Source organism: Caretta caretta, chromosome 21 (genome assembly GCF_965140235.1).
Source record: "Caretta caretta isolate rCarCar2 chromosome 21, rCarCar1.hap1, whole genome shotgun sequence".
Lineage (NCBI taxonomy): Eukaryota > Metazoa > Chordata > Testudines > Cheloniidae > Caretta > Caretta caretta.
In genome coordinates this window covers 554,739-578,266 of record NC_134226.1, presented here as the reverse complement: position 1 = coordinate 578,266, position 23,528 = coordinate 554,739, and the positions used below count along the sequence as shown (strand labels likewise).

General features: G+C 44.7%; 1 protein-coding gene across 7 annotated transcripts in view; it reads right to left on the bottom strand.

Annotated features, from left to right (window-relative positions):
* TSPAN2 (tetraspanin 2) overlaps window positions 1-22,519 on the bottom strand; it is a 56,609-nt gene extending 34,090 nt beyond the window's left edge. For 5 of the 7 annotated variants that reach the window (XR_012665681.1, XR_007353471.2, XM_048826891.2 and 2 more), the window contains exons 1-2: window positions 22,046-22,186; window positions 11,688-11,790 (exon numbers count right to left, since the gene is read on the bottom strand). Coding sequence is in view for 5 of the 7 variants with exons in the window: in XM_048826891.2 (XP_048682848.1) it covers window positions 11,688-11,790; window positions 22,046-22,102 (160 nt within the window). In the remaining 2 variants the exon portion in view is untranslated. Of the gene's footprint in view, window positions 1-11,687; window positions 11,791-22,045; window positions 22,280-22,413 lie in introns of those variants that run through there. The other 2 variants (XM_048826890.2, XM_048826888.2) reach the window with 2 other exon arrangements.
* Window positions 22,520-23,528: the final 1,009 nt, after the last annotated feature.

Genomic DNA, 23,528 nt, shown 5'->3' with positions numbered 1-23,528 from the left:
TTTTTCAGTATTTTTGGAGATTTTTGTGGAAATGCTCACCTCACTGTTTTGTGTTCTCTCCCTTAAAAAAAGTGGGTAAAAATGTTATTTAAAAACAGGAAGCAACACTTTCATTTTTAGCAATAACATTCTTCCTCTTTAAGTGAGAAAACAACACATAACACTTCAACTTCTTTGTCAGTCAGAAAAGAGAAAGTGGGAGAAAATGGAAAAGAAGCCACCTTTTAGACTTTTCCAACTGGCAAAAGTTGCAAAGGTGAAAGGAAGTGGGGAGAAGTAGTTTGGATCACACTTCCTTAATTTTTCAAATTTTCCTATAGGAAAACCATTATTTCCCAATGGGAAGATTTCATTTGGGGATTTTTCCAATGACAATTCCCAGGGGAAAGGTTTCCAATTTCCAGCCAGCTCTGTTTGTGATAATGATGGCAACCGACAATGAGCCAATGGCAATCTCAGACAGAGAGGCCTATGGCCACCCACAGGGAAGGAGGGCAAATGCATATGTAAGGTTGAGATCCCCACATGTTCACAGTATGGAGCTCCACACTATTGTGTGGCCTGAGGAAAAACCCCACACACGACAGACTCAGACACTTTAATTTGCACTTTCTAGCCTTCCTTGCTAGTGCCTGTGTCCTGCTCGGCATGGGAATGGGCAAATCAGTCTTCCCTGGTTACTGATATAAAGCTCTGGGTACAGGATGCTATTTCTTTTTCTTTCCCTTGGCTATAAGGACACAGACTCTATTTTGGAATGGGTACGAGGCAACAGCTACCTAGCCTGAAACAGCATCTAGTAACAAGGATAAAGGGCATTTTGTGCACCACACACAGCAGAATGGAACGTTTGTCCTAAGCACTGACTGTGGAATTCCATCACTCTGAATTGTTTAGGAAAAGGAAAGGATAGAACTTTACAGCTGCAAACTGGGGCATGTTTGTGCGTGTGTTGGGGGCAAGAGACGGCCCCATTTCCGAGACAGAGTGAAAGGCTCTGTGAGAGATCTGCTCCTTTGCTGCCTCCGAGCCCTTATACACACATGCGAATCTACAAACAACACAACTTCACATTAATTAACCTCAATGGAAGATTGCTTGTTTGGGTGACCAGTTTGTAATCTGTCAGAAATCCCACAGCACCAGAAACATCCCAGCTGTTGACGAAATAACAAATGTATCCTCAGAACCAGTCTCAATCTTTGTTTGCATTGTGAAGGATCACACAATGGATAGGAATAGGAATTAAAATTCTGCTCTAAGTAGAGGAGAAACATGAAAACACAAGCCAGTGACCCAGGAACTTATTAGCCTGTGTGATAAAGCAAAGCCTCTTCCCAGACAATGCAAACCAATGGCCTTCTTCAGCTACTTACCTTCCCGTGACACAGTTTTACTGAGGATTTGAGTACACACGAGTTCTGTGCAGCATCTCCTGCCAGGAGAAGTTAAACTCATTCATAGGGTCTGTTTTCTCCAAAATCCTGCTCACAACTTTGAGACATGGACCCATGTCTGAGGTCCATCACTGTGGAGCAGTGGGAGATAAAGGCACAGTGTCTCTACGTGGCCTTATTTCACATGGGTTTCTTATTTACCTGGCTCTCTATATTTTCATGGGTATTTTTTCCATTTAAATGGGTCTCCTCTCTCCTGGGCTGAGAAGCCAACACTGCACACACAGCCAAGTGTTCAGCCTCCATTACCTGAGAAAACAAGAAGCCCCATTCTTGGCATGAGGGAACCAGAGGCAGCGATGGCAGAAGATCCCAGCATCCAGACTTGACCGGAAGAGATTTCCACTGAACTTCTCAGTAAACTCCAGGGAATGGTTACTGGCTTACTATCGGACTGAAAGTAACTACAGTCCCATCGGCAATTGCCTATTCTCCCTGGCAAGGGCTGACACAACTGTGACGGGCTATCATATCCCAAGGCTGCATTTGGTGACATCGAGAAACCAAAGATGCACATGCTTTGTGGCGGAAAAATTAGAAACAAACTTGAGTTGTTGGAAATCATGGGCCATATCCTCAGCTGGTGTAAACTGGCAAAGTGCCATTGTCTCCAAAAGAGCTTCACCGATTTACAACAGCTGACGATCTGGCCCCATTATTCTGTGTGCACAGATTTTTACAATAAATATTCCTATCCAACAGGTTTACAAAACAGGAGAGCAACCAACTGCTGTTTGCAACTGGAGAGAAATGAATTACATGGATTTACAAAGAGAGTGAGATGGAACTCTCAGCTTCCTATGAGCATAGCACATAAACACAAGCACACCCTGTAACTACTGTGAATTTAATAGTTGTTTTGTGGTTAGGAGGTTTGCTTTTAACTGACAAAGTGATAAAACAAGTTTGACCACTTCTCTGTAATATTTGCCTAATTTACCTTTTTTCCTTCCTGCATCTTTTTCAGATGTAACTGTCAAACATGCTATATTTAGACAGCTATTTCAAGCAAATGAAGCTTTTATGTGATATTGTTGAGAGTAATTGACAAGAGATTATCATACTCCAATTTACAAATTGCATTGTAGGGCTGCTGATTTCAGAATCACTTGAGTGTTCCAAATAGCAACCAGTACATATACTTCTGTTGATACATTATAATTTCTGAATTTAATCCTAAAATAAACACCACTACAATGTAACTGACCATCCTGCATTTCCGCCCCCTTAGTTAGGATATTTCCATGAAAACAGAATCTTTGTTTCTTTTATTTGCATTAGAGTCTGGAGGCCCATTGGGTAGACACTGTACAACACACTCTCAGAGTAGAATCAGCCTACTACTGTTGCTTTTACTCCCATCTTAAATCACATTCACCACCCTAAATAATTATGTTGCAAGAATATACAAACTAACATAGTGCAGCCATTGTCTATGCCAGAACATGGAGGTAGTAAGCAGGGAGCTGACTCCACTCCATGCTTAGTTGAGCATGTGCTATAAAACACTGAGCTAATATCTGAATAAGGTACCAGTGTATGCTAGTCTATTAAACCTGATAGACAATTTTTAATGGAACTTCAACAGTCCCAGTGGACTTTAAGATTACATGCAGCTTGATTAGTGACAGAAAAGTTATATTCCCTAGCGCTGTGTAAATCTCTGCAAAGGTGTTGCAGGCTGACTTGTTATCTCCCAGCACCTTTGGTTATGTCAACACGATGAAATGTACTGCCCTTGTGATGTTTAAATGTAAGCATGGAGAATTTCTGGGTGAAAGTGCAGGAAAATAATGAGGACCATCCCTAACATGTCTCTGCTCCAAATCTGCCTTATCATCTGTGCTCAGAGTCATTTGAGATGGGGCAGAAGCTAGAGAGGATCCTGGCTTCTTTATAGTGTCCATGAAAATCTGCTCTTGATACTCCCAGTGGATATTCCCATTGTGAGTGTTTCCAGCTCTGTTAGAGTGTAACACAGGGTAGGACGCTTTCCGCATGATACAATCAGCTTTTTGTGCTGTTCCTTTTTCTATAAGCCATTTTCTATCCCTTTTTAAAGATTTGATTCTAAAACTGGGATATTATAAAAAGGAGAGGGTGTGTGATGTATAAGGGATCTAATTTAAGAACCCTGTATGTGCCTGGGCTTTTGGTATCGTCATACACTGTCACAGCAAAATGTTCTTCATTTGTTAATAGACAACCAGGAATTTATCCCCAGTCACCTGAATCACCTGCTTTAGGGTGTCTGCTTCTTGAATTAAGGCAAGTGTTGTCTTGATGACCGGGTCTGGACTAGGAACAACTGTACAGCTAGGAGTCTAACTACTGGTAGTCTGACTAGACCAGGGATCAGCAACCTTTCAGAAGTGGTGTGCCGAGTCTCCATTTATTCACTCTAATTTAAGGTTTTGCGTGCCAGAAATACATTTTAACATTTTTAGAAGGTCTCTTTCTATAAGTCTGTAATATATAACTAAACTATTGTTGTATGTAAAGTAAATAAGGGTTTTAAAATGTTTAAGAAGTTTCATTTAAAATTAAATTAAAATGCAGAGCCCCCCGGACCAGTGGCCAGGACTCGGGCAGCGTAAATGCCACTGGAAATCAGCTCGCGTGCCGCAGGTTACCTACCCCTGACTAGACCCTGACCCCAGAATCAGTTTTCATCAGCCCAGTGAATCACAAGGGGGTAGGACAGTGGGGACCCAGACCCAGACAGCCTGTTGCTAAATGGCGTTGTCATAGGGGAGAGCAACACACACAATGTCAGGTGCCAAGGTGATCTGTAAGTGCTTTATATAAGAGAATCATAGGCCTGGGGAAGGGAATGTGTCATTCATAGTTACACAGTTAAAGAGCAAGTGCATTAATGAATCTAAGTTAAACAGCTGCTGCTGGTGTAGGGTGGAGATCTACAAGAAATGGCAGCTCCACACAAGGAAAGAGAAGAAGAAAAGTGAAGGCAGATTCATCACCCAGCATCTCTTCAAGAGACAAAGAAATCAGTTTTAAAATGTATTTTCTTGGTTAAAGGGCTCACTATACTCATTAAATGCCTCCTGATTTTAAGTATACAGAAAATGTAAAACCCAAGAAGAAACAGCACTGTTAAGCTTGGGGTATATCTATGTGGGGTCACACATGGTCAGTCCTGGGTCTGGTACTTTTCAATATTTTCCTTAATGACTTGGATAATGGAGTGGAGAATATGCTTATAAAATTGGCAGATGACACCGAGCTGGAAGTGGTTGCAAGCACTTTGGAGAACAGGATTAGAATTCAAAATGACCTTGACAAATTGGAGAATTGGTCTGAAATCAACAAGACAAAATTCAATAAAGTAAGTTCAAAGTACGACACTTAGAAGGAAAAATCAAATGCACAACTACAAAATAGGGAATAACTGCCTAGTATTGGTGAAAAGGACCCTGGGGGTTAGAGTGGCTCACAAATTGAATGAGTCAAGAAGGTGATTCAGTTGCAAAAAAAGGGCTAATATTCTGGGGTGTATTAACTGGAATATCATATGTAAGACAAAGGAGGTAATTGTCCCACTCCTCTAGGCACTGGAGTAGTGCATACAAGTCTCGGCAAAAAGGTGGATAAATTGATACAGTCCAGAGGAGAGCAACAAAAATGATAAAAGGTATAGAAAACCTGACCTCTGAAGACAGCTTTAAAAGATTGGGCATGTTTAGCCTTGAGAACAGAAGACTATGGGGGGACCTGATAACAGTCTTCAACTATGTTCAGGCTGTTATACAAAGGATGGGGATCAACTGTTCTCCTTGTCTACTGAAGGTAGGATGAGAAGTGATGGGGCTTAATCTGCAGCAAGGGAGATTTAAATTAGAGATTAGGAAGAACTTTCTAACTACAAAGGTATTAAACTCTAGAACAGGCTTCCATCACAGGAGGTTTTTAAGAATATATTAGACAAACATTGGTCAGCGATGGTCTCGGTTTACTTGGTCCTGTCCCATCACAGGGGGATGGGCTTGATGATCTTCCAGCGCTACATTTCCGTCTGTGATCATGAAATAAGGGTTCAGACAACAAAAAGCCATTTAAATACACTGATTACCTGACCTCCCCATGCCAACACAGGAAAGGTCCTGGCTCTCAGGAGCTCTCGGCAGGTGATAAAAGCCAGTGCAAGGTGAGGAGCTTCTAACAGTTTCAGTTTTGAATCAATCAGTTTTTCCTTTAGTGGCTTTCAGCACAGTAGCTTTCATTTTCCACTCAGGGCCCTTTCTGTACAAACCTTCCTCTGACTGCAGCATGAGGTACCTGCACATTGGGAGTGCAGGAGAAGAGGTAGTCGAGTTTACCACCTGAATCTAAGGTGGAGGTTAAAGGTATCTGCAAGCTAAGGGTTGATGTGCAATGGCATGGATTGCCAGCAGCAATTCCCAGTCCCTGGGCAGAAGGTGTCAGGTGTGGAATTGTGCCTTTCTGTGCAGATGCTGCTTTTGCCTCCAGTTCTAATTTTAAAGGCCTGCTGGAATTTGATGGGCTTGTGGATTTGGAAAAGACTGACCAGGACTTTTTAAAGTGCTGACTCAGGATATAGTGCGTGACCCAAAAGATACATCTAGGTGGCACTGAAAATGGTCTGAGCAAAGGAGTAGACAGCTGCAGTTCATATGGTGTCATGCTGCTGGGCTGCTCCTGTTTGCGTGGGCACCCACGACTATGGAGAAAAGCTGCTAATATCCGTCTGCTGCAGACATGACTTCATATCCTAAAGCATGCACTGTCTCATTATAGCCACTCAAAGCTAGTAGGATCATTCAGTCTCCTCAGTGATCTGAAAGGAGAGCCCCAGCCTTCATTGTATTTCCAACCACAGCCACTCTAGCCCCCACAAATGATCAGATTATATAACTGGGGTGGAGAAAGTACAATGTAATAAAGTGGTGAAGAACTTGTAATGTGAAGGGAGTGCTGCGCTTCTGAGCCGAGTGTGCTGCAGGGAGTTATCATCCAGGCTGATTCATTCACACAGATCAGTTTTCCTAGTACATTTCAAGGCCACATGGACTGGCTATATTCAGTTTATACCTTACTGTAACTGACAATGCTATGGTTTAATATTTTACTTGCTAGGAGATATATAGTGAGTGTCCGTCAGCCTGCTCTGGGGGGCCAGAACACAGACCTTCCCCTTCTGCCCAGCCAATCTGGAGGAAAGGGCTGGGACTCGAACTGTCCCATAAACATCAACAGACTCATGTTCTAACAGACAAGTGGAGAAGTGACCTCCAGAGCCTAGGAGAAGGCTCTGTTCCCAGCCCCTACCTGGGGAAGTCTAGGACCCGTGAGGCTGAACATCCCAACTGCCACAGGGAAGAGAGATTCCTCAGAGCGTCACACAGGGAATTCTAACTTGACTCTGTGGGCGGCTGAGAGGGCTGGTCTGGGAGCCCTTGTGCTGGAGTGTCCCCTATTGTTGCTTTAACTCCCTGCTATAGAAGCTTCCCCATCTCAGCTCTCACGTCACAAACTTAACATCCTGTTTGACGGGATCATATTGTCTTCATTTTGGGTTTTAACATTTTAAATTTAAAAGCAGCAGCCCCACAGGTAACATCCCTACCAGCGTGAGAAGTTCACTTAGGAATGGGAAATTACCGAACAGAGACACTTTGAAATGCACTCAACTAAAATCTTGGGTTCAGCCCGCGGCCATTATCCCCTTTAGAGGGCGGCACGTGAACCTGGCTCATTTTTCTTCCCAAAGAAAGCAAGCCCCTTAATTTCAGATTTCTTGGCCTGATGGTCTCAGGAAATAAACAATCAAAAGATCTTTGTTCTTCCAACCAGTGCAGACAACACAGACGAGATGAGTCTGCATAGTAGCAGCCCGGCACTGTAACCATATCCCAGAAAGAAGATAATTAAAGGAAAGAGACTTTGAAGATTCATCATGAAATCTAATGGAAAAAAATCACTGTTTGGGAGCATAATCACAGCTGGAGCAAAATGCTGCCATTATATCTCACTGCTTACAGCAGAGACATAAAACACATGCTGTGAAATGGTGTAAAACATAGAGGCACTGGCATGTTTGCTATCAGGTGTGAAAACCCTCAAGCAGTCTAGGCAGTGCGTGCAGTTTGCTAAGGCCTAGGATGGCTGCCTCCTCTTGCTCTGCCATATTCATTCATAAACAGACGTGTCGTGCCCACTGATATGGGGTGAGAGACTGCAGGAGTCAAAAGATTTGATTACTATAGTGCTAAAATATACCCTTCCTGCCAATCCTGCTCTTGTGAACTGTGATGAGGAACCTGAAGCACCAACAAAAAGCCAAACCAGAGATGGCCCTGAGCCTCTGACACAGAAATCTACCTATGTCAAAATTGCCAGTCGGTCTCCAACCAAGAGGAGTATTTCAGTGGCTCGAAAAGTTGGCTGGATTGCTTGGCAAGTGTGGCCAGAACTAAATCCAGGGGGCAAAGAAGATGCCGGATTGCTGGTGAGGGACAAGGTTATTGGGGTGGTTCATGCCAGCCAAATGAAAATACAGGGGTATAATTATCAATCATGTTAAAGTATTTCAGATGCAGGAAAATCTCACTCCATAAATAAGTGTGAGAGGGAAACCAGTTCAAACCAGGTACCATATGAGCAGAATGTGTCTTCCCCGGGAGCTAGTCTGAACAGCCTTAGAACCCACCACAGGCATAGTCCATTTGGCCTGTTAACTACATTCCATCTGCCTAGTTTTAACTACGTCCTTCAATCCACGGTCCTTCAGAAGGAGATTACAGCCAGTGCCCTAAAACTAAGCATAACACTCCCCCTGCACAACCCTTCTCTTCTGCAGCAGTTATCTCCTCAGAGAACAAGCCTTACGCAGCCAAGTTCAGCATGAATCCCATGACCGAGTTTATGAGCTGGTCTACACCCCATTTTTGTACTTCTATAAACTGGTTTGGAAATGGTTTAAAGCGGTGTAGCTACCTAGTGTGGATGCAGTTATACAAGTGTAAAGGTCCTTATAGCAGTATAGTTCATGTTGAAGCACCTTTATGCCAGTAGGACTGTCCACATTAGAGTTGCACCGCTTTAGCCATCTCTCTTTCTAAACTGATATAGTTCTAGTGGTACAAAAATGGAGTGTAGAACAGTCCTATGCTGATCAGACTGGGGTCCCCAGGAGCTCTCCCAGGATGTCCCACAGCAGATGTTATACTCACTGCTCTAATGATTTCCTCTTGGTCTTCTTATCATTTTCAGTAGAGTAGATTTTTTCTCTTCCTGGTTCTCTGGAGTCTCCCCTATGTCAAGTGTGCATATTGCTAAGCCGTTCCTTACTGCTCACCTTTCCCTGCCACGTGGTGCATGCCAAAAGGACAGAATGGTGCAAAAGCTACCTCTAACATAGCTACAAAACAGACTCTGAAAACAGCTCTAATGCAGGCCCCAGTACTGCCTCTGAGCTGATACGATTACAGGTGAAGATCTGGATCCTCAGGCTTGGAGAAAGTGGCTGCAGAGCTGCTATTATAAATAGGCTGGAGGAAAGATTTTTAATATAACCAAACATATTTATATCTCCCTGTCACATTGATGACAGCAGTGCCCTTGAGCAGCAGCCCCTTCCATAGCACAAACACACTCTGCACTTGGACTCAGTGCTGCAAAACCCTGGCTGTCAGCATGAAGGGGCCAGTTTGTCTGGAACAGAAGATACATACACAGCTCCTGTGCACCCCCTGGAAAAATGAGACTCCTGGAATCTCTCTGAATAGGCCCCAGGGACAAAATGGGAGGGGTGACTCATACCTGAAAGTTACAATGAGAGTCAAGTGCTTGGGGCAGAACAACCTGCTGCACAGAGAAACACTGACTCTCTTCCTCGCTCTTCATGATGTAGAGGGTGCTAAAATCTTTGCTAATAGCGCAGCCCTGCCAGATTACCCACAGGCCACAGTACTATTCAGCTGGGATTTGACTGGACATGGGGCAGGCAACAGTGTAAGTTCAAAGGACTTCCCAGTACATTTCTGTCCTGTTCCTCAACTTTCCCTCTTAGCAGATAGGTACTGCAGTGTAGGGGTTCTACAAATACCCAGCCAAAGAAAATTAGCGTGGCAGAAATTAAATCCAGTTTTGGATCAGGAGATATAGCTGAACTTTTACAAGGACATTCTCAAAGCCTCTGCTCAAATGACCAAAATCTAAATAACACTTGGAATTTCCATTTAAGGCTACAGCAGCAGCTTAAACTTTTCAGAAATGCCACTATGCATTCACCAGAGGAAACTACTTTTTGCATAGCAAGGATGATGGAATCTACATTAAGAGGTTTATTTTGGCACATGAAGAGAAGGGAGTTACCTTACAAGTGGAGAACCAATGTTGAAGGCCAATTCAGTCAGGGTGGATGTGGTCCACTCCCAGTAATTGATGAGGAGGTGTCAATACCCAGAGAGGGAAAATTGATAGTGTTAAGTTCGCAAATGAATTGTAGCTCTACGGTTTCTCTTTGAAGTCTGTTTTTGAAGTTATTTTGTTGAAGAATGGCTACTTTTAGATCTGTTATTGAGTGTCCCGGGAGATTGAAGTGTTCTCCTACTGGCTTTTGTATGTTACCGTTCCTGATGTCTGATTTGTGTCCATGTATCCTTTTACATAGAAACTGTCCAGTTCGGCTGGAGAGGTTTTAGCTAGGGGCTGTACATGATGCCCAGACTTCAAAGAGAAACTGCAGAGCTACAATTCATTTGCAAACTTAACACCATCAATTTGGGCTTGAATAGGGACTGGGTGTGGCTGTCTCACTACAAAAGCAATTTTCCCTCTCTTAGTATTGACACCTCCTCATCAATTATTGGGAGTGGACTACATCCATCCTGACTAAATTGGCCTTCAGCATTGGTTCTGCACTTGTAAGGTAACTCCCTTCTCTTCATGTGTCAATATATATTTATGCCTGTATCTGTAATTTTCACTCCATGCATCTGAAGAAGTGGGTTTGACCCACCAAGAGACTGGGGATTGGGTCAATTCTTAACTGTACAATGGTCATTTAAAGGTAACTGGAGAGAAGGTTAAACTTGGACTAAGACTCCAGGATAGAAATAACTGGTGCCGTGCACTGCCGCTGAATCAGCTTTCACTTCTGGCAGGCATTCAACTCCTCCAGTGATTCATATTTAATACTCTTTCACGAGCAGCCAGGATTTTCTCTCTCTCTCTCTGGAGATCCCCAGCTGCTGCTCTGCACTTGGCATTGGAGAAGGATGAAATGAGTGTGATAATCAGATTGCATTGAGTGAACCTGCTTAAAGCTTAAAATAGACAGAATCTGACTTCTCCTAACGTGATCAGAGAGGAAAGGGGAAACAAATCAAGGGCATGGGAGGTGTCTCACAATTGGAAATGGATGGATGAAGAAATGGGAAGTATGAAACCACAGGCAACCAATGCACAACAACCAGTTAGGCACATAATATACATGTAACATCTGGAGCCCCCAGAACACCCCAACAGTGCTTGAAAAGCACATCTGGAGCTTTGGAAAAATTACATCTTTAAATTTACATAAGACGAAGTAAAGCGCCCTAGGGCTGAGGAGCTGGGCTAGTCACTGCTCAGGTTGTGGGAACAATTCTGGAGGTGATGACAGTGCAATTCTACTTTTCAACCATGACAGGATTTGTTCCAATTCCACTGAGACAACACTGAGGGCCTGTGTGTGCAGGGGCAAGAAGAAGCGATGAGCAGTAAGTCCTCCCATTGTGTTTGGAGCTGTACCTGAAATATGCAGAAATGATCCTGTTGCAATCTCATGGAAACATGTTCTTGCCACTGCTTCTAATGTGGCAGGATATGGATCACTCCAATTTCACCATGCTGCTGGCTAGCATGGGAAAGGAAAGGCCTCAAAGGGTGCTGTGGTAGGCAGACCTGAATGAGTGCACAATCCTTCCCAGTTTCTGTTTCATAAGCATCAGCATTACAGAAAAATTCAACTATGAAATCATATTTAGGAATTAATTCAGGTCTGCAAAAGTTGTTGCCAAGGAGAGAATTGAGAGAGGCTGTCACTTAATGTGCCATGGGAAGGGCAGGAGACAAGGTTAGTGCCATTCACCTGTCAGACTTTCAAGCACCACTTTTGTATGTGTAGTGTAGAGTAGTGTTTGGGATCATACCTGCTGGTGAAACTGAGGTTGGAGATACAGCCAAAGTCTAAGTGCCTTAACTTACCCATGTAGAAGTACTCTGGGGATTTTTCCTCTGAGGTTAAGTCTCTCAGGACCCCACCAAATCGCAACCATAGTCCAAAGGCAATGACAGCCAACCCTGCCAGCTGGAAAGCAAACAGACCAGTTAATAACAACTGCAAAGGGCCAGAAAGAGCTGGAGCATGCCAAAGAGCTACAACGGGTGACTCCTTGTGCTTCCCGGAAACTCCAAAACCGCAGGATTACAAAGTCACAGAACTCAGCAGGCCCCTCCCAATATTGGATACCAATGAATTTCAGTTACAGAACAACTTGCCTTATCCTCTCCTCTGGCTCTTTAACACCACGGTGCTTTTTAACCCATTAATGACTTTCAAACATTACAAAGAACCAACCTCAGACATTCATCAAAATGGCCCCAAGCAGCCGTGTAGGTTCTGAGTGCCACAGAAAATGACAGGGCCCAAACAGAGGCACAGGGGAAGAGAGCCAGTGCTCAGGAGGCCACAGCTAGTTCCCACAAGCCCAAACAGGCAGAATTTGGAGAATTCGCTCAATGTGCTGTTACTTACTTGGGTGTTTCCTGGTGGTGTAAAAACACCGAATGGAAAGTTCTCTGATGAGAAAAGCTCATTTTCCTCTTCTCTCTTCATTCCCTCCTAGCCCCACAGCCACTCCCCATTCCACTCCTTACCACCACAGATACCCAACTGGACTAATTTGAAGGCAGGTCAACCAAGCCTACTCTAAGCCCAGAACATAAGTCTGAGGTCTATGGAATTGGTGCATCCCCAGGAGCTGAGATGGTGCTGCCGGCCCACTCTTGCTTGGCACAGACAGAGCTACTGGGAGAGGAATAACTTCTCTGACTGTTTTTCAACCAAAATCTTGTGGCTGCTGTGAAGCTGAATAAACAGACATTAGAGCCGGGCGAGTCCCCTGCCAGTGTGTCACTAGCCCTGCTGCATGGTCAGGAGGAGCACAGATGCAATGGGCCCAGCCTGTGGCTGCTTTGAAACTCTGAGGAAGATGAAGCCAGGGCACACACTCCTCCCCCACCTCGGTTATAAACGATAGTCTCTCTGTTTCAGGAGCTCCAAGTGCCAAATGGCACTGTCCACACGAGACAAGCCAGATTCTGATTAGGGGCACGTTCAAACCAGGAAGAAAAGATTCCGAAAAAGGATCCTACTTCACTGCGGGGAATGTGCTGAAGTTAAGCAGGGCTAGGTCTGATCAGCCCTTGGAGGGGAGGCCACCAAGGACAACCCTAGTGCTACAGGGAGTAACAATGGCATTTTAGTACAGGACAGTCTTCACTACTGAACCCAGATTCCCAGCAGGGAGTTAGGGGCACTGTCCCAATGAGGGACACTCTGACCATACGCGTGTCTAGCAAAGAAGGTATCAATTTTTTCAAACATCAAGAAGAATCCCATTTGATACAAATACAAACCCAGTGCAATGGGATGTCAGCTCAGGAGACATGTTTAGATGATGGGCCCAGTTCTGCAAAGTGCTAAGCCTCTTCTGGGAGCTGAAGAGTCCCCCAGCTCCCACTAATGTTATTGGGTTGAAGTGTTCAGCACTTTGCAGGATCAGACCCAATGCTCCCCAAGAGGAATTGAGTGCAGAGCATTTAAGTGCACTGTCAATGCAGAAATGGCCGATTTCCTGGTGCTCCGCAAAGGACACTCCTATGGTAGATAAGGGCAAAAATACCTTCTCCGTTATCCGGCTGAACCTGTCACATCAGCATGGATCAAATCCAGATGCTTCAAAGAGGACCATGAAAACAACAGACATCAGCCTGGCTGTTAAGGGCAATTCTGCCAGGGCTCCACCAATGTGGGGACAGGAGGCTTCAGAATGACCCTGCAAACCAGAGCTCAGGGCCAATACCAACAGATCTCAGCTCACAAAGCTAATTTAGGTAAAGATGAAGCCAACGCAGAACAGAACAAACACTGTTGACAGAGTCCAGAGCCAATATCTGCAGCCTCTGCCCAACCTGGAGGAGAGTGGGGGAGCCCACTGCTTCATCACATCTTTGGCATCTAACTGACAGTAGATGCCAAAGATGGGTCTGTCTGGGTCTCTCTCACCCTACTGTGCACCTGTTCAATACTGGTGCAAGTGAATTCAGCACAGACTGGACGCAGCACTTGAGAGGATGGTCTGAAAATGAGCAACAGGACAAGAAGGCAAACTGTTGGACTGACTCTGAGGTCTGGCTTAACTCTACCTACACAGAGACATAGCCTTCCCTAGGCAAATGGACTGGAGTGAACTTCATCATTGTACACAAGCCAAGCGTCCCCAAGTGCCCTGATCATGCTGCTAGAGACTCCTGAGCCAGACTCATAGGCTAGCCTTAGGATTATTAGGGTCACCAGTAGGAGTTATTGGGAAAATCAGGTTTACTTGGGCTACATGTGCCCTTCTAGGTTCAGCCAAGTTTTCTGACTGATAGTGTCAGAGTTGTGTACATGTAAAGCAACTTCCCAGCCAATCAAGAACAGAGAGACTGAAACCTATCTTCTTTCTCAATACATTAAACAATACACAATAGCCGTTATTTTCATGAAATCACATAACACAAAGCTTTGTGCCGGTCCCGTTGGATTCACAGCTGCAGCTGAGTAACAGAACTCCCAGTGCACTGTGCACGTTGGGACTGTATACACTGGAACTGTGGCACTTAAACAAAAAAGGAGCTGTGTTCAATTTAACCTTATTCAAAACCTACAAGGTAAAAGGGAAAATACCCCACCTATATTTGCCTAAAAGAAAAGGCTGAAACTGTAAGGTAGAAGGTCTATTTTGCAGCTTCTGACAGAGTATGGAAAAGAAAGGGGAAAGAGTGAAAAGCTATTTAAAAAGTATGTGTGTCCTTTTAAATAATTCTATTAAGATGCTAATGTACTGCCCTGGAAATGTGTGTTTTCTGTGTCATTTATGCCATGAATTGGGCCCGCTAGATTTTCAGTAGTTAACCACACTTCAGGAAAACTGCAGAGTATGAAATTGCAAATGGCATACATAGTAGAAATGTCTCTATGGAATCAACTTTTCCTAAATTACCCACAGCTGGCTGAAGGGACCCCAGACTTGCCTAGGAAACATGCATCCAGGCAGAGTGGGTTGCATGTCTTTCATTGAGTGCGACTGTAAAGGCTCTTAACTGAGAAGCAATTTCAAAGAAGAGCTACTATAGGCAAACACAAATATTCCCTTTAAGTGTGCCTGCTACCCAAAGCTGCATCATTTAGTTGCCAGTGTGGCTCCATCAGTCACAACAGATTTCTTCTTTCTTTCCTTTATGGGAAACCTTACAGAAGGGGGACTGTTAGGTGAGAGACGTAAATACAGTGATAGCAAGACTGCCCCCCCCCCCAAAAGTGATACTATGAAAGAAAATGCCTTTATTATCCTTTAGTTGTTTAACAAGCTTGGGTTCCATAGTCTGCACCATATTTAGTCTGAATCTCCCTGCTCAGGATACAAAGCAGCGATCAGAGCAAGTCTGTGTTTCTAGAAGGCTTTTAAGCAGTACCAGGGGAGAAGGTACAAGGATACATACCAATCAGCTGACTAACAGGTTACAGCCCTTCTGTCAGAATAACCTAGGAGGGGTTATTTGCAACATTAGTTCATGGGGAAAATTACAAGTATATACAATACTTTGGATTCAGAATACATTTTCTACTAGATACTGATGGAGGTAGCTCTGGGCAAGCCCCACTGAACTGCTTAACAGGCAGAAGGCTGTTTGAATGAGATCAAATATTTTCTGTATGGACAATGGCATGTTTCATACTGGATAGAACTTCAGTCACAAGAAAGCTCTGCAGACTTGGAGAGTTAGCAGTAGGAAAGAAGACAGAGAATGTTGTCCTATTTAGCATCCTCTCCCCCAGTGTACAGAGGCAGGGAGTTGTGAATGGGTTTTATATAGGGTCAGTGTTACAGTATCACATACTTTCTGCTGAGAATGTAACTTTGGTTAAATTATTTAAAGTGCAATTGAAGTGTCCTGTGTCTAAGGTTCCCAAACTTGGGTCCACAAAAAGCTGCCTGGTGACCTGGTGCTGGTTTTCCTCCTTGTTTCCAGCTGAGAAACAGCGTGGATGTGAGGGGAGATGAAATGCAAAGCTGGAGCAGCCTCTGTGAGTAACTCTTTTTTTTTAAAATGGACAAACACTTCTCACACTAAAAGCTACAAATATGCAAAGGCTTCCTAAAATCACTTCTCTAGGTAACCAATGGCTGTATCTGCCAGAGGATGGTACTTGAACCTGAATGGGAAGAGAAGTGTCTGAAAGACAACCTATTATGATGCGGCCCATACTATGGAACAAGTGAGAGCCATGCCCTGTAGTACTGAACACTTTTACAACATGCAGGTCATGCTAATGGTATAATTCTAGGAAATCACCTGCCTACAACAGACAGAAATTGCTGATGGCAAAGAAATCCTTTTATATTATCAAAAATCAAACTGGAAGATAAGTACTACCCCAGGCAATTTTATCCAGAGCAGCTCTCTCTGAGAGCTTGGATATCTGGCAAAGAGCTGTAACTACACTGTTGATAACAACTAGGGATATAAAATGTTAACATTAGTCTTACTGGTTAACGTGCCTTAATCATTAACCCCTGAGCCGGCTGGCTGGACCCAGCAGCCCCGCGCCAGCCGAAGCAGCACCACCTGGAGCTGCCCCAGCCATGCCAGCCAGATCAGCCCCAGCCGCTGGTGCGTTAATTGGTTAACCGTTTAAACAAAATATTTTTAATCGTTTAAACGATTAACTTCTTAAACGGTATTTATATCCCTAATAACAATACCATTAAACCCTGCTGTATTGTTCTGCAATTATGGGAGCTGAGGTCCTGTGTGTATAGCAAACTTCTCCAGAGGCTGTCAGGAGTTGTCAAGCCATGGCGTTGGTTAGCAGACTTTGAGTCCTCTTCCTGCTTTCCAGCGGTAGAAAATCTAAGCCATCTTGTGTTTGTAGATATCACAGCGCTAACCAACATTATAACCTCCTTCTGCTCAAGTGGCAACTCCAACGAGAAAGCACAGAGAAAGAAAATGGGCTACTGGCTCCCTGCACAGCCTACAGGTCAGGATGTGCCTGGGATCAGTGAGAGGTGCAGCCCCCAAGCTGGACAAGACCTGGGGAGTGAGTGAGAGGTGTGACCCCTGGACTATTGGACACCGGGGCAATGAGCAACAGGTGTGATTCCAGCTGAGAGGTCAAAGAGAGTAAAAATGTGAAGGGGTGCCCTGGGAAAGGGCCTTTTAGACTAAGACTATCCCTAACGGCTGTATTATTGCAGAGCTTCCTTTAGCTCGTATTCAACTAGACATCATGAGAACTGGCCCTGTTGTTAAGACTACGATAGATACTTCACTGTGTGTCTTAAATTGTGCACTGGCACCCTGCACAAACTCCTGCAAAGAAAACTATATTAAAGGCAAAAGCTAGGCTGATGCAATAAGGATAAGACATTAAACACACTAAAAGCAGGGATTCAAAGTGAGCGTTCCCACAGCAACAATAACTAAGCCCCCCTGCAGCTATAGTACCTTGTATTCCTGACTTCTGTGCAAATAAAACCTCAGCCTTGGAAGCTGCACTAACAGCAAGCCCTAACATGCATTGTTACACTGCACATTTGCTTCGGAGTCCCACTCCACGACCTCTAGAGCAATGACATCCAGAAAGACTCCAAACACAACCGTGCTCCTTACACTGCCAACTCAAAGACAGGGGGACTCTTGCCATGTTTGGTGTATGCAAAGTCTCTCGAGGACCCTGCACATACCCAGTCTGAAAAGACCACTCCAGTGACTGACAACAATCTGTTCCTAAACAGAAGGTCTTAGTAATACAGGGGGAGCAGAATTTTATTAGTATGTTTGGCAGTACTTTGGGGTACTTTAAGTGTCTTGCAATGTTTGACTGAATGTGGAAAACTGCCCTGCCTTTTCTGGTAGGCAAATGACATACCACACACTGGTATGTGCGGGATGCAGTTTTCACCTGTTTGTAACTTCTTCATCTTGGAAACTATTTTTGTTTTTTTGCAGACATAGCAAACCCACACCTCTATCTAATCTACGTATCTATTGCATCTCTAGAACATCTGCACCTGCGCCATGTGGGTGCACAGGATGACAGATGGCAACTTTTATCCAAACTGGTTTTGAGTTATCCAGGCAGAGAAAGTCATGAGTAAGATTTTATTTTTAAAGAGCAGAAATCCCCCTCACTCCATTCCAAAATACCTGCATAATAATTTTTAAAGCACCACTGAAAAGAAAAATGGGAAAATGCAGCCCAAAAGATAATTTTGCTAGAAACTTACAAGCCACTGAATAAAGGGCTTAAAAGCCAGTGATGTTTAAAGTACACACAAGTGCTAAGGAAACATGTTTATCTTCTATAACTTTAGATGAGCCATCTGATGTTTCGATTACTATCGGAAAGATCTTGGAGTCATCGTGGATAGTTCTCTGAAGAGTGTGTGCAGTGTGCAGCGGCAGTCAAAAGAACAAACGGGATGTTAGGAATCATTAAAAAAGGGATAGAGAATAAGACTGAGAATATCTTATTGCCCTTATATAAATCCATGGTACGCCCAGATCTTGAATACTGCGTACAGATTGGTCCCCTCATCTCAAAAAAGATATACTGGCATTAGAAAAGGTACAGAGAAGGGCAACTAAAATGATTAGGGGTTTGGAATGGGTCTCATATGAGGAGAGATTAAAGAGGCTAGGACTTTTCAGCTTGGAAAAGAGGAGACTAAGGAGGGATATGATAGAGGTATATAGAGTGGTGTGGAGAAAGTGAATAAGGAAAAGTTATTTACTTGTTCCCATAATATAAGAACTAGGGGCCACCAAATGAAATTAATGGGTAGCAGGTTTAAAACAAATAAAAGGAAGTTCTTCATTCAGCGCACAGTCAACCTGTGGAACTCCTTGCCTGAGGAGGTTGTGAAGGCTAGGACTAAAACAGGGTTTAAAAGAGAACTGGATAAATTCATGGAGGTTAAGTCCATTAATGGCTATTAGCCAGGATAGGTAAGGAATGGTGTCCCTAGCTTCTGCCTGTCAGAGGGTGGAGATGGATGGCAGAAGAGAGGTCACTAGATCATTACCTGTTGGGTTCACTCCCTCTGGGGCACCTGGCATTGGCCACTGTCGGTAGACAGGATACTGGGCTGGATGGACCTTTGGTCTGACCCAGTATGGCCGTTCTTATGTTCTTATGACCAAAACTCAACTGGCAACATATGGTGTGAACTGGGTGTGCATCTGAAGAGCATCAGGTCGCTCTTGTGCAGATGTGCTGAGACCACTGCCTGTCACACTGACCAATACTGTCTCATTGTTTCCTTTTATTCACATCTGTCTATATCCACCTGTTGTCTCTTGTCTTTTACTTAGACAGTAAGCTCCTTGGGGCAGGGACCTTTTTTTTGTTCTGTGATTGTACAGTGTCTACCTCAATGGGGTCCTGGTCCACGCGGGGGCTCCTGGGTGCTGCCCTGACACATTATTATTATTTATTCTTTGTGCTGTGTGATGGGGAGATGAAATGGAGCGCAGATGACAAATACTAGTCTCACCATCTAATGCACTATTGGAAGGCACTCATTTACTATGGTAATGAGGGCACTAAAAAGTACCGATATGAAATGGAATGTATGTGTGGGAAACCCAGTTACTCTCATTGATAATACACGGAACGTGTTTGTGTGTGCATGTAGATAGTTTCCTGAATGTCTAGTAACCCCTAGTGATCAAAAATGGTAGGTGTGTACACATATCTGTATACTGAAGGAGCCTGCTCATAGCTGGGCCTCCTAATTTTGAGCAGGCCCTTAGAACAGAGACTGTGCTACGCTTTCCCTCCAGTGGCCATTAGGGGCCCTCAAGTTTTGAGGGTCGGTGCAACATCATCCCATATCAGTATGGTGCGGCAATGGAATGATGTTTCATCACCATATCAGGATGCTGTTCAATGAACTGACCACACTGTGATGGAAAGCATTTGTCTCATAAGGTGAACTTGTAAAAGCAGCAGATGACAGGTTCATAGGCTCAGGTCACAAGAGCTTGGTGCTGGCATGTGTGTGATGTCTTGGCTTGTAGATTTACTGTTTGACTGGTGGGGAACTGGGCACCTCTGAAAGTTAACTATGTCCATTTTATATTTTTAAAGAAAGATGCTGTCTCAGCTGAGTTTTGCCTCTCTTTGTATCAAGAATATTTTGTTTTGTGATGAGGCATTTCCTAAGGTTTATAAAAAATAAAACAACAACAACAAAGAAGAAGCCCAGACCACTGGATAGGCATGTTTTAAAAGTTAAATCTGAAGTAATACATAAATAATATAGCTTTCTTTTGATGTATATGTGCACTGCCCAGAAATTTGCTTCCCACAATGTTAGAGCAAAGTCACAGTGCTGAAACAAACATATCCTGTGACTGTTGCAACTAGGTGAGATACTTATCCTTCTTTCCTGTGTTGGTTATGTGTAAAACAAGAGCATCTCCTATTACCACATCACCAAGACAAGGTGTGTCCGCTGGCAGACCAAAGGTCCACGCTCTCACATTCTAACATGGAGGCTTAATAAAGCTCCACATGAGAACTACACTGGACAAAACATCCAAATAAGCAATTTTACATAATTGTAGTAATATTTCCATATTTAGAGCCATGGTCTCCAACAATGGATGGTTTTGCTTCCCTTTTGATTCATGATTATCAGCACTGCCCAAGCCAAGATACCAGCACAGTATTGGGAAAATACCAATTTCCAGAACAATGCCAAGGAATAAACAGCTATGATTTTTGTTAAACCAATATGTACAGATGAAGTTCTTTATTTCTATTGCTGTATGGTTGGGCAAAACCCCACATATACTCTTTCACTACAGATCACTAGCTATTTTGTTCTAGCCGCTGGTAACACTGGTAGGTATTTAGAACTGGGGGAGAAGAGTGTGTGTGTGTGTTTTATGTCAAAAGCAAAATATTCTTGCTAATGAGCATCACAGAACAGAATGTTTACAAGATCAAGAGCAGAGTTTGAGAAGCTTAAGCCAAACTGCCAAAGACACTATGCAAGCCTATTAGTCAACTTGTGTACCCAAAACTGCACCTAGGGCTTGGTGACCACTCCCTCAGCACTGTGATTGTGGGGATGCTGAAATTAAGGGTTGTTTCTATGAAGGAAGACTGCATTCTAAAAGACAACATTTTTAGCACCCCCAATGAACATACCTACAAATATTATTACTTTGCAGCTGCATACTTTAAATAGAATGGGCAAGATTTCCTCCTGATCTGTAGATGCCTAAATACCTGGTTGTGTCTAAGTGATGTAAACAGCATCCATAATTATTTGTGCCTGCAAAATTCATAGATATTATTAAGATTCATAGATATTAAGGTCAGAAGGGACCATTATGATCATCTCGTCTGACCTCCTTTGCAAGCACCAAACCAAAATCCAGGGTAAGGCCAGGCTGAAATGTGTCTCAGTGGGTGCAGAGCTGTGGCGTCTGTCCCAGGGGACTGGGGCGGTGTGCACACTTACTTATCATTTGCAAAGCACTGACATGCCGCACAGACAGAAACAGCTGTTGGCATGAAGACCTCACAAGCCCAAAGAGAAAAACATGTGAAGGGTGCAGTAAAGGGATCCCCCAAACCAAGTAGAAAATATCACAGTCAAATGTACGGTTTCAGAGTAGCAGCCGTGTTAGTCTGTATTCGCAAAAAGAACAGGAGGACTTGTGGCACCTTAGAAACTAACCAATTTATTTGCGCATAAGCTTTCGTGACCTACACTTCCCACGGTATGCATCTGACGAAGTGAGCTGTAGCTCACGAAAGCTCATGCTCAAATAAATTGGTTAGTCTCTAAGGTGCCACAAGTCCTCCTTTTCTTTTAGTCAAATGTACATTTCCTTTTCATTCTGATTAACTACTTGGAGGTCAGCGCTCCAGCAGGCTCCAGAGGGCGCCCCCCAGTGCTCCCCTCCCCGCCTGGCTGATGGCTTGTGGGTGTCCCTGGAGAAGTGGGTGTTGGGGGGTGGGGAGTAGCTCGGAAAGGGGTTCCGCGGGTCAGGGGGACTGTGGGAAGCAGACGTGGGTGCCAGTCCTGCCCGCAGGGTGAGGGTGATGGCAAGCGAGCCCTGCGGACTCCTCCCAGCTCCCGCCCCACAGAGACCCCGGTCCCCCAGCTCCCCCCGGTCCCAGCCCGCTGTGGCCATCAGGGGCGCGCGGAGCAGCCCTTGCCCGCAGCGCGGCTCCCGGGCGCCCCGGCCCGGCCCGGCCCGGCCCCACTGACCCAGAAGGCGAAGTTGAAGGCGAAGAGCAGGAACTTGATGCAGCGCAGGCGGCCCATGGTGGGCTCCGGCTCCGCGCCCCGACTCGCCGGCTGCTCCCGGGGCGCGGGGGGAGGCAGGTGCAGGGAGAGGATGGGGCATGGCCCGGCGGGGGCGGGCAGGAGCAGAGCCCGCCCCTGGTGCCGTGCAGCCGGCGGCGGCGCTGGGGCTGGTGAGGGCTTTGCAGCGACCCCCCCCTGCCGGTGCGCGGCTGCAGCCAGCCTGGCCCGCAGCCGGGGCCAAGCACGGGACAGGCGCCCTGGGCCGCCCGGGGCAGGGCTCCTCGGCAGCCCTTGGGATGGATTGCAAAGAAAAGGCTCCAGGTTCCCACCTGCCTCCTCTACTTCTCTCCTGTTCTCTCTAGGCTTCTGCTCCTCCCTCCTTCCCTGGAGGATCCCAGCTCCTCCCTGGCATTGCCGGAGTTTGTTCATGTCCTTAATGCCGTCTGACATCCGGGGAGCAGCGTGTGCGCCCCAGATTGTGATTAGGGAGGGAGGGTGTTTTGCTTTTGATACATACACTGCTCTGTTTATAGCAGAGAGGGCACGCAGAGAAGTGTGCCCCGCACTTGGAGCAGGGATGGTGCTTTGTTGCTGGGGGAGTTCACTCCATGAAACTCAAGAACAGAACATTTCTAAAAGGGAACATGTTAAAGATACTTTCCTAATCCTAGCTGCTCAGATTTGTGCTTTCTGGGATTTGCATGAAAATGCACAGCGCTTTCTGAGGACCTGATAGGTCCAGAGGAATCCACTTTGCTACTCATTGCTGTGGATAAAAAGGGAGAATAAGGTTTTTACCCCTAAAGCCTCTTATGCCCTCACAGAATACATTCTGGACTGCCCCTAGTTTGAGAACCTCTGCTCTAGACTATCTTTGACAGGTGTTTGTCTAACCTTTTCTTAAAAACCTCCAGGGATGGAGATTCCACAACCTTCTTAGATATTTTGTTCCAGTGTTTAACTACCCTGACAGGAATTTTTTCCTAATGTCCATCCTCAGTCTCCCTTGCTGCAATTTAAACCCATTACTTCTTGCCCTGTCCTCACTGGGTAAGAAGAACAATTTATCACCCTTTCCTTTATATACTTGAAGCCTGTTATCGTCGTCCCCTCCCCCCCTTCTCCAGACAAAACAAACCAATTTTTTTCTATCTTTCCTTGTGAGTCACATTTTCGAGAACTTTAATAATTTGTGTTGCTCTCTTCTGGACTTTCTCCAGTTTGTCCACATCTTTCCCAAAGTGTGGTGCACAGACTGGACACAGGACTCTAGTTGAGGCCTTAACAGCGAGTAGAGTAGAATAATTACTTCTGCCTGGCTTACTACACGCCTGCTAATGCATCCCAGAATTACATGTGCTTTTCTTGAGCAGTATTACATTCTTGACGCTGTTTGTGATGATCCACTATAACTCCCAGATCCTTTTCTGCAGTATTCCTTCCG